The sequence below is a fragment of the Balaenoptera musculus genome, chromosome X (genome assembly GCF_009873245.2).
Source record: "Balaenoptera musculus isolate JJ_BM4_2016_0621 chromosome X, mBalMus1.pri.v3, whole genome shotgun sequence".
In the NCBI taxonomy this organism is placed as follows: Eukaryota; Metazoa; Chordata; class Mammalia; order Artiodactyla; family Balaenopteridae; genus Balaenoptera; species Balaenoptera musculus.
The window spans coordinates 35,970,015-35,982,082 of record NC_045806.1 but is presented as its reverse complement, the minus strand read 5'-3'; the positions used below and the strand labels follow the sequence as shown (position 1 = coordinate 35,982,082).

At 35.5% G+C, this 12,068-nt stretch overlaps 1 protein-coding gene across 4 annotated transcripts in view; it reads right to left on the bottom strand.

Annotated features, from left to right (window-relative positions):
• USP9X (ubiquitin specific peptidase 9 X-linked) overlaps positions 1-12,068 on the bottom strand; it is a 121,912-nt gene that overhangs the window by 42,796 nt on the left and 67,048 nt on the right. For all 4 annotated transcript variants that reach the window (XM_036839142.1, XM_036839145.1, XM_036839144.1 and 1 more), the window contains 5 exons: positions 11,299-11,394; positions 10,264-10,475; positions 8,088-8,328; positions 7,576-7,725; positions 6,660-6,780 (listed from right to left, as the gene is read on the bottom strand). In XM_036839142.1, the coding sequence (XP_036695037.1) occupies positions 6,660-6,780; positions 7,576-7,725; positions 8,088-8,328; positions 10,264-10,475; positions 11,299-11,394 (820 nt within the window). The remainder of the gene's footprint in view (positions 1-6,659; positions 6,781-7,575; positions 7,726-8,087; positions 8,329-10,263; positions 10,476-11,298; positions 11,395-12,068) is intronic.

The window sequence follows — 12,068 nt, the reverse complement described above, 5'->3', positions numbered from 1 at the left end:
CCCAGCACTAGCATCACCGCCTCAGCTCCACCTCAGATCAGGCATTAGATTCTCATAAGGAGCCCTCAACCTAGATCCCTTGCATGCACAGTTCAAAGTAGGGTTACAAGCTCCTATGAGAATCTAATGCTGCCGTTAATCTGACAGGAGGCGGAGCTCAGGCAGTAATGAGAGTGATGGGGAGCAGCTGTGAATACAGATGAAGCTTCGTTTGCTCACTGGTCCTCACTGGTCTGGCCTGCTGCTCACCCCCTGCTGTGCGGCCAGGTTCCTAACAGGCCACAGACCAGTAGCAGTCGGTGGCTCAGGGGTTGGGGCCCCTGTACGAACTGGTTTGTTACAATGAAAGAAGCTTACTGGTATCCTTGGAAACTGAACCTTAAAAAGCAAACATTAAAAAAAAAAAAAAGGGAACAGTGCCTAATGTGCACATCAAGTAAGAAGATTTTTTTGATAATATTAAAAGATGAGTTTCACTTAAATCACACTAAAAAGATACGGTAAAAAAGAAAGAAACAATCCCATTATTAGCTACCAAACACTCAAATTTACTTCAGAAAGTACTTCAATAATCAAATTATTTCCAAGGTAAATGCCCTATGATTAAAATACCACTCGATAAATAAGATTTTCTTGAAGAATAAAGATAACTGAAAATTACTATAATTTCCTTAGGGTAAGCTAATTTTTACAGGCCTGGAAATATCTTATCAAAAAAACTTCAATTTGTGTTAAAACTGTTGGCTTTCCCTATTCTGAAAGGAGAGTGACATTATAACTAAATGAAATATTCAGTTTTAATAATAAAACATTTGTGAGTATCTTCTCCTGTCATTAAATATTCATCCCCTATATCATTTTATATTAATGATTAAAATGACATGTCCTTTTGCCAGTACACTAGTTTAATCTCTAACACTGGGTATTTAGGTTTTCTCAATTTTTTTTTTAAACAATAAAGATCCAAGTTACTCTCTAAAAAGAAACCAATTCATATGCTGTACCTGAAAATACCTTGCTTAGTTTAAAAATATTCTGAGTGAAGGAGGGAGGGCAAAGGGAATAGGAGAAAAGAAACAAGAGCTCTAAGAAAAGGAAGCACTGAATTTTAAGCAAATCATTTAATGTTGTTGGATTATAGTTTATTCATTTGAGGGATCTGAACCAAATGATCACTAGTGGCCATTCCAGCTTTAGCATTCATGAACCTAAATAATCTTAGGTCCCCGATTATGCACATGCTCATTTAACAAAATATGGAAAATAGAGACAACAAATTTAAACTGCCCATAATCCTGGATTTTAGTTTCTTTCTTTCTAGTCTGTTGAAGAGATACCTAATAAGCCTAATCAATTATATGATTATAGCAACATAGTATAAAAAAGTCTAGAAAACGTTGAGCAGTAACACACAGGTTAACAGTACAAACTTTGGAGCCCAACTGCATGCATTATCTTAGAACTGCCTTTAAGCTCCATGTCTCTGGTCAAAAGGAACAATCTCTCGGTGCCTCAGTTTCCCCATCTTTAAAATAGAAATAAAAATAGTAATTCCCTCCCTAGGAATGTTGTGAGGTTTAAATGAGTTAACAAGTGTGAAGTGCTCATAACAGATTTTGCCATATTTTAAGATATTAGTTAGACCAAACTCCTGGGAAAAAAGGAGGTCTGAAGAGGAAAAGCAACTCATTCTGCTTAGTAAAGCAATATACATTTTAATTTCTCTGTATCAAGCAAGAACCTGTTTTCCTGATGCGTATAAAGGTCACAGGAACTCCTGAGGAGTTTAAATTACAAGAGTTTAAATTACCTACAGAGACTGCTGTAGAAATTCTAAGTTTAACAGCAAATCATAATGGAGGCACTGGACTTTAGGCAAAGATTCAGAATAAACAAAAGTAAAGTCAATGACTAATAAAAAAGTTTCTAATTCCATCTTGTTTTTTTCCTCCTTTTAAAATACATGCATGTGTGCACAAACACTAAATGATTACCCAAATGTTAGAAACAGAATTTATAACTACTTCCTCTTCTTAGAGCTCCTGCTTCCTATCTTAAAGAAGAATGTGTCTGCACACACGCCCCGTGTGTGTAACAACCACAGTGACAAAGAGTAGGTTAACATTTGTTGAATAGTGATTAAATACCCGCCACTAGGCTAGGGGTTTTCCATACATGACCCCATTTAATCCATGCAATTCTATGAAATAGTTATTATTAGCTCAGTTTTACAGATAAGGAAGCTCTGAAGAAAACTCATGTCTAAGGCCGTGGAGTAGCAACTTGAAGAAGCAGGACTTGAACTCAAGTCCATTTGAGTCCAAAGCCTATGATTTGTCTACTGTCATACAATCATTACTGGCATTTTCGAAGCTGGCTATTTCAAATTTAGGTACTATACTTCGATTATATAAAATAAGATAAAAGCACCCTCGTATGTTTCCTGCTTGAGCTGCTCGGCAAGAGCTCCCTCCCGCCATCTAGTGGCACTATGCTCAAATCACAAGGTCAGGGATTATGAGATGGGTTTTCCTTTTCAAATGTTGAATCTGTGTACATAAAGCAACAACAGCTGTTACTCAGATACTAGTAAGTAAAACAATACAAATTCTAAACTACACAACAGATAAGGATCAAATTAAATTAAATCATTAAGAAAAGCCTTAACAGAGCAAATAAAAACTCAATTAGAAAGAAAAAAAAGAAAAGCCTTATTTAAGAATCTAATTAACATCTGAATCGATTCTGTACCATATGACTCAGAAAGTGAGATCGGATGGGAAAGGTCAGCAGGGTGCCTACTTTAGAAAAAGGAGATAATGTAAACACAACAGTTTTAAAAATTATCTGGGCCAATTATTGAACTGCATTTGTCAGCAATGCATCCATAAATCCCACTAAAATGACAATAAATTAATATAAAATACATAAACTCAGAAGGATAAAGAAGTTAAAAGCTGAAGGAACATTAGAGATGTCAGCAAATTACTGAAGGTGTAGAGGGGATGGAAGATAGCTGGCTTAGCTGAACCCAAGAAGTGCTTCTTGGGGGGGTAAGAGGAAGAGGGAGAGGGTACCTATAAATCAGCACTCCACCAAGTCCTAGAAAAGTTAAGGATATGAAAACAAAACATAATTGAGAAGGTACAGATGAATCAAAGACTTAAAAACAGAGTGCCTGAAATCTGCCTAAGAGGCAAATTTCTACTCTACCTCCCTCCCCAATAGACTGATGAAGCTGGGAAGCAGATATCTCACTAATGTAGAGAACAGATACAAATATGGAATGCAAAAGACTAAAAAGCTGGATTAGTACCAGTATGAACCCATGTTTGTTTTTTGATATAAATGTGTTTACATATATGTGTGTGTGTGTGTTTAAGTGTGTATTACTTCCTAAGTCCAATGAAAATGCCTAGACCACAAGGAACACCCCAGTAGTAATGAGCACAATTTAGCCCTCACATTCTGGTTTCTAAATATCTTCCCTCACTAAAAGGAGAAATGTCTGATTCTAGGGCTGGAATAGAGAAAGTACTAGACGAACTTTAAATATCTTATGCCAGAAAGTAAAAAGTACTCAAAAGATGATGAAGCTATGTTAAAAAAAAGCACTGGGTTCATGTAAAAAAGACAGTTGGGTACACATCCACTGACCATACCTGGGACAACTGAGCATCAAAATAAATAATGACTATAATGGCTATAACCCAATGGATAAAATAAGAATCCATGAGTAAACAGTGATAACATATAATTAATAGGGGAGAAGGCAAAGCTCTACTTTATAGTAGAATGCCAATATCCTTGCTTGTTGGAAATACACAATAAAGTATTTAAGGATGATGGGACATCAGACCAGCAGCAAATTACTCTCAAATGGTTCTTGAAGTCCTTGAATTATACTTCAAACTTTTCTGTAAGGTTGTAAATGTTTCCAAAAAACATTAAAAAAAATTGTTTTAAGTTGTATAGGATTGAATGATCTGATCGAATTCTCTCTTTCCACAAGCTCTGTTATTTTTAGTGCATAACTTTGTAGAACGTTAGGTTTTAGAGGAAAACACATATATTAGAGCAGAAACACTGAAATGTGCTCATGAAAAAATCCTATGGAAAAGGATCACTTGGAGGAAGGTCTTGAAAATTTAACACTAGAATATCTGGGGGCAAAAAGTCAACAAAAGAGCTGGAAAAAGTAAGGATACCACCCAAAGCTGGAATAAAATTAATGAGAGGAGAAAGGAAAGGTAAGAAAATCAGATTTAGTAGATTCAACACCACAGTCAAAGACATTTCAAAGATCCACAAAAAGCAAAACATGGAGAAGTAAATTAGCAAAGAAAGAACAGAAATCTCTCACAAATTAGGAATCTCCAGGCCCACTGAAAACCCATCACAAAGCAGACCTATACCAAGCAAGGCATTTCATCAGGAAAGTTCTAAACTCAATGATAAAACCAAAATTTCCAGAAACAAAGATCAAAAGCAAAGGAGTATCTTGCACTGTTGGTGGGAATGTAAATTGATATAGCCACTATGGAGAGCAGTATGGAGGTTCCTTAAAACACTAAAAATAGAACTACCATACCATCCAGCAATCCCACTACTGGGCATATACCCTGAGAAAACCATAGTTCAAAAAGAGTCATGTACCACAATGTTCATTGCAGCTCTATTTACAATAGCCAGGACATGGAAGTAACCTAAGTGTCCATCGACAGATGAATGGATAAAGATGTGGCACAAATATACAATGGAATCTTACTCAGCCATAAAAAGAAACGAAATTGAGTGATTTGTAGCAAGGTGGATGGATCTAGAGACTGTCATACAGAGTGAAGTCAGTCAGAAAGAGAAAAACAAATACCGTTATGCTAACACATATATATAGAATCAAAAAAATGGTTCTGAAGAACCTAGGGGCAGGACAGGAATAAAGACGCAGATGTAGAGAATGGACTTGAGGACACAGGGAGGGGGAAGGGTAAGCTGGGACGAAGTGAGAGAGTGGCATGGACATATATACACTACCAAATGTAAAACAGAGAGCTAGTGGGAAGCAGCCGCATAGCACAGGGAGATCAGCTCGGTGCTTTGTGACCACCTAGAGGGGTGGGATAGGGAGGATGGGAGGGAGACGCAAGACGGAGGAGATATGCGGATATACGTATATGTATAGCTGATTCACTTTGTTATAAAGCAGAAACTAACACATCATTGTAAAGCAATTATACTCCAATAAAGATGTTAAAAAAAGAAAAAAGCATATGTAACTATTAAAAAAAAAAAAAAAAAAAAAGCAAAGGAATAGAACTCAGGAGAGCTTTGGTCTTCACACAAGCAACATTACCAGCTAGACAGCTGAGTAAATTTTCAAGCTAGAATTCAATACCCAAACTACTAATCAAATGTGAAGGTTAAGCATTCAGATTAGCAATGTTTCAGAAACAAAAAACAAAACCACCTCCCACGTACCCTTTCTGAAATAAGTGCAGGAGGGTGTGCTTCAGCAAAATGACAGAGCCCCTCAAGAAAGGCTCAAGACATAGGAGCCAGTGAACAGGGATCCACCATAGGAAAGCTGAAGAAAGAAGTCCCCAAATGGTAGCTGTGTAGCGAACAACAACCAGATGAGAGGAGGCAGAAGAAAAGTTCCAGGACAACAGTGGAGCCGACAGATTATATAATACACATAATAATGGAAAATTATTTTAAGAGGTTACTAGAGAATATGTGGAAAGAATTAGTAATAGGTGTATAGAAAATCAAGAAAATAAAAAGGGGAAATTATTAAACCCTGAAAAAAAAAGTTGCCATTAATCCAGCAAACTACTTTTCACACACTCTTGAAAAAACAAATGCTGAATATGAATTTAAGAAAAAACTGGAAGAGGGACTTCCCTGGCAGCCCAGTGGTTAAGACTCCACGCTTCCACTGCAGGGGGCGCGGGTTTGATCCCTGGTCGGGGAACTAAGATCCCACATGCCACATGGTGTGGCAAAAAAAAGAAAAGTAAAAAGAAAAAATTGGAAGAATGTGGAAGTAAGAGTTAAATTTTCATTTACACAACAGAAAATCAGTAGGCATCTAAAACTGACAAATAGTTTTATTTACAGATAGTTATAGACATAGATAAGAATAAGAGCTACCAATTGAAAGTGGTTGTTTCCCAGGAATAAAAAAGGAACAATGCTATAGATGACACATGACCCAAAACCCAGTCCAGGGGCCAGAAAATTTTTTCTGTAAAGGGTCAGATAGTAAATATTTAAGGCTTTGCAGGCGATATGGTCTCTGCCACAACTGCTGCTGTGCTAAGACAAAAGCAGCTAAGACAGCGTGTACATGAATGAGCATGGCTTGTACACCAATAAAACTTCGTTTATGGACACCAAAATTTAAATTTCATATAATTTTCATTAAGTGACAAAATATTATTCTTTTGATTTTTTCTTCAGCAATTAGAAAATGTAAAAACCATCCTTAGCTCTTGGGCTGTACCAAAAACAGACAGTGGGTTGGATTTGGCCAGTGAGCTATATAGTTTGCCAACTCCTGTTATTTTCCATCTAGGAAGAGAATTTGCTAACATACCCCTTTACTGTCCAACATGTACTTTATCAACATTATTATCATTTAAAAAGAAATTTCTTACCTGGTGGCATAAGTTTCATAAGTATTCTTGCTCCATCTCTAAGAGGGGGCATATTTAGGCTGCTACCCAAGTCTGCAACTTGCCAAAGGAAAGAGATGTATCTGGGATGCAGTGACATTATCTAGAATACAAAATATTTACCTGTAAATTACACCTCCCCAAAAGAGGAGTCCCCAAATAAATGTGTTGATTAATCTCCACAGTTTTGCTTATGTCATTTCTATCCTGAAATGGTCTGCCTACCCCATCATCTCACTTTTAGAAATCCTTCATAATGTAGACTGGATACATTATCCAAGCCACCTCCAGTACTTTGTGTGTGACAGCTTTTTTACTGTTTTGTTAAACTATTCCTCTTGTACATACAAGTCAGACTCTGTATAAACAAACGGCTGCCATGCCCACTAACAGTTAAATTCCTAATCCAACTCTTGTAGAGAGCCAATCCTTCTGACACTGGAGTGGCTGGTATTATTGTAGCCATTAAAATTTTTGTGGGGAGGTAAGGAAGGAATCACTTTCTTTAGAAACAAGATATGTTACTGACAATCTAAGAAAGACTGCAGATATTTTCCTACAGAAACAGTTCTGAAGAATTCATTTTTGTGGTACAAATACAAAATACAGTGGTTATTTTGCTCAATAAGCTCAACAGTTATAATTAAGTTGTATAATGGGCTAGTTTTATGTAAATATAACAACACTATATCTATACAAAATGTGGTTTTAAATTTCAACCAAGTTACAATCACCTTTCAAAGGGATCCATTCTGAAGTTGATGGTTAAATGTACAGTTATTTGATACTTTGCCTAATGTAATTGTAAGTTCGAGAAAAAAGAACTATTCTGTATACTTTATTCTTAAATAACCTAGCAAAATGCCTTGCATACAATAGCTCAAAACTATCTACTCACCACCCCGGGCAAACAGCTTTCCACTTCTGGATTGGGACCATCACTGTAATGATTACCATGGTTTCCAGGAGATCCAGTTGAGGAATCAGAAGAACTATCAGGGCTTGAAGGCATATTGGAACTTATTTGTGTAAGTTTGGCTGTAATTAGCTGAAAATGATATACTATGTTAGTACCAAAGACAAGGAAAAATACACAAAACAGAAGTTAGTGACATATCAACAAAAAACAAAAAACTACACACTGTATTTTTAGAAATATAATTTATAACTGTTGTCTAACATAACCACTTAAAACAGTTTTGTTTTTAGAAATCTTTTCCTCTACTATATTATAGGTGCCATAATGCCTGTCTTATTTAGTGTTACAATTCAAACACCTAATACAGAAAATACAGAGCCTCACACATAACAGATGCTCCATTAACATTTATTGAGTGAAATGTTGACTACAAAAATGAAAGAGTCCCCGGTTTGATTTTCTTGAAAAGTTTGGTAATTATAGATACTTACTGATTTATCCTTTAAGTTTAACTGTCCAATCAACTTTCTATCATCTGCAGGATCTATCAGTTCACCGCCTACAAAGAGCTCAATTTTTGTATGAGCTACATTGGCTTTGATACGATTGAGAATACATCGTCGTACTGAACCGATTGTATCATTTGTATGAGACCATACGTCCAAGTCATCAACCTGTCTGCCCTGGTTTGGAAATCGAACTATAAAAGAAAGGTGTTTACCACGGAAAGCTCTGGGGGAAAAAAAAGGGAAAACATCATCATATTCAGCAGATTTTCAAATCTTCTTGCAAAGAAAATAAAGCTAGCAATTTAAAATTGAATATTTTCTTACTAAACAAGAGAAAGTGAGTTAAAGACACATTATTTTTAGGATCTTGAAAATATTTACTGCTCCTTTTAACTACAAATATTATAAGTAATCTTCAAAACACAACAATCATATTTCACTGTTGTTACTCTTGGACCTATAGTTTACAGGTATCTAGTTACAAGACATTAAAACAGAGACATGAGTAACATTTCATTTATTTTTAATGCTATAAAAGCCCAACTAATATCAAAAGTCATCCCCAAAATGATATTTATGTTGGCATATTATCTTCCTGCAGGTAAGATACAAAAAAATAAAAAACATATTCAAGGAGCAATTTTAATAATTTCATGGTTAAAAAGAGAACTCAAATACTAATGGCTCACATTCTATAAATATCTCTAAATTATACATATTATTTGAGTATACTAAATGGTGAAATCTTAAGAGAAACGTTAATAGACCCGAAGATGAGGGAATTAGGTAACGGAAGTTTTAAGAGGTACAAACTTCCAGTTACAAAATAAATGAGTCATGGGATGACAGGTGGTAACTAATCATGGTGATCATTTTGTAATGGAAAGAAATATTCAGGCACTATGTTGTGTACCAGGAACTAACATAGTATTGTAGGTCAATTATATTTCAAAATCAAACAAACTCACAGAAAAAGAGATCAGATTTGTGATTACCGGGCTCGGGGGCAGGACAGGGGAGGAAGAATTGGATGAAGGCGGTTAAAAGGTACAAACTTCCAGTTATAAGATAACTGAGTACTAGAGATGTAATGCTCAACATGATTAATATAATTAACACTGCTCTATGTTATATATGAAAGCTGTTAAGAGAATAAATCCTGAGTTCTTGTCACAAGGGAAGAGTATTTTTTCCTTTTTCTTTCTTTTGTATTTATATGAGATGATGGATGTTCACTAAACTTATTGTGGTAATCATTTCATGATGTACCAAGTCAAATTATTATAAACTTATAAAGGCTGTATGTCAATTATATCTCAATAAAACTGGAAGAAAAAAAAAGAGAGAAATGTTAGTAGACCATTTAAAAATATTTCTTGCTATACTGGCTATCTGTCAAAGCAGCTTTTAAGAGTTCTCTCCAATTACTCTGCAACCAGACTATGCTATCATTTTTAACAGTGGAAATAAATGGCATCAAAGCACTTCAATGGCAAAATACCCCTGGCAACACTTAATGGGCAACAAAGTCAATGGCAAAACAAACAAACAAACAAACAAAGACCAACCAGAATAAAAAGAAGAAACTAGAGGGCTTCCCTGGTGGCGCAGTGGTTAAGAATCCGCTTGCCATTGCAGGGAACACGGGTTCGAGCCCTGGTCTGGGAAGATCCCACATGCCACGGAGCAACTAAGCCCGTGCACCACAACTACTGAGCCTGTGCTCTAGAGCCCGCGTGCCTAGAGCCCGTGCTCCGCAACAAGAGAAGCCACTGCAATGAGAAGCCCACGCACCGAAACGAGGAGCAGCCCCCGCTCGCCGCAACTAGAGAAAGCCCACGCACAGCAACGAAGACCCAACGCAGCCAAAAAAAAAAAAAAAAAAAGCCATTAAGTTAAAAAGAAGAAACTAGATTTAATTGAGAATGCCCTAAACAAAAACAAGCAAAAAACAGATACTGAAAACAAAACAAAAAAGGTCTACTATTAAAAAAAAAAATTCTATAAGATACAAATACTGTTTTTAAGCAAGACACTAACGTTTTCAAAAAATGAAAAATTTTCTTTCTTCCTGTACATCATCACTTCTTAAAATTAAATGGCTAGGAAAATGTCAAATAATTAAGAAGTAGCACTAGTAGATCAGTTATTCACAAACCTTGACATAGGTAGAATTGTTCTTTCCTCATGATAATCACTGTCACATTCATTTATATACTCCCGTAACACAGTTAGTACTCGAACCATTCGAACAGCTTCCTGTCTTGCACAATTAATACTGTCTTTGTCACCATCCAAAACACACAGTGTGTCATAGGAGGCTTTCAAACGATCAAAGCAAGACTGAATGAAGTCTTCATGGATTACCACCTACAAATAATGGGCCAAATAAAGACAGTTCAAGTTTTATATGTATATAAAGTGTTTCATATATATATTAATAAAACATTAATCTAATTAAAGATGGCAACAATTTAAAGGTAGATCTCATTTAACCATGATCCTATTTAACGAGAGAATCTATATTGATAATTGATAATAAAATATGTTTGAGAACAGACTTGTGGCTGCCAAGGGGGAGAGAGGGTGGGGGACGGATGGATTGGGAGTTTGGGATTAGCACATGCAAACTATTATATACAGAATGGATAAAAAACAAGGTCCTACTGTATAGCACAGGTAACTATATTCAATGTCCTTTGATAAACCATAATGGAAAAGAATATAAACAAAGAATGTATATGTATGTATAACTGAATCACTTAGCTGTGCAGCAGAAATTAACACAACATTGTAAAATCTACTATACATCAATAAAATAGAAACAATAATAATAAACACACACTATGTTTTGTCAAAGGAAGCTAACGTTATTTAACAAGTATAAACTAGATACATAAAAAATGAACTTCAGGATTAGGTGTCAGAATGGAAAGAAATTCGGCCGAAATCTCCTACCATAACTATACTCAAAATAATCACTTCAAGATAATTATATCAAGATGAGACTCATTTAGACAGCATTTTGTAGGAGAGAAATGTGGACTAAATATTTTAGGTATGTTTTTATAATACGAATTGAAACAAAAACAATTTCTAGTTAATCTTGAAGTAAAGAAAAAAATTCTTATTAGCAAGAGTTCTTCAATCAGAATTCAAATTTGTGGAAGTTTTAATACATGTCAATCCTCACCTGATTGACCTGTAGCCTTGGACCAAGGTTCGTGTATATCTCTTTAAGGAGATCTATAGCTCTGCTGGCAATATCATCATTACTCTGAATCACCACCTAGGTTCAAAAAGATTCAAGTGTAAATACCTTTCAAGAAATATTTTAGTTGGGCATTTCCATTCAAACCATACCTTCAGTTATTTTTAATACAGCATTCAATAATTTAAAAGGGAATATCGACTTTGATAATCAAGTAAAATTAAAGTGAGAAAACAGACCAAAAATATAACAAATGCAAACCTCAAGTCTTTGAATAAATCAAGTTAAGAAAGAAAGACACATTTTACTAAGAATAAAATATGCTGTCATTAGTATTATTTAACCCTGCAATTCAACACCCTGGTAACCAAGCAGTGAGATATTAAGGAAGGAATTCAAATTAGTTAAAGGAAACAAAGATTATATGAAATACAGCTTACCATAAAAGGTTACCCACCCCTACCCCATTTGTATAGATCTTCATCACTCATCTAATCATATCAGTGGTTTTCAAACTATGTATAGAACTCTAGGAGTGATGACGAGTTTTAGGGATGAACCCTATAATAGGCTTGGGAGGGGGAAGGGAGTGAAGCATAGGGAGACTGAGTCGCAAGAAAAAAATCACGCTTTCCTTTCTCACTTCAACTAGTTGTACATTTTGGAGTATTATCTAAATTTTGACTTTTAAAAAGGGTCTCTGCTGTTTAAAAATCTTGAAAACCACGCACCTAAAGTCTGAATAATCAAAT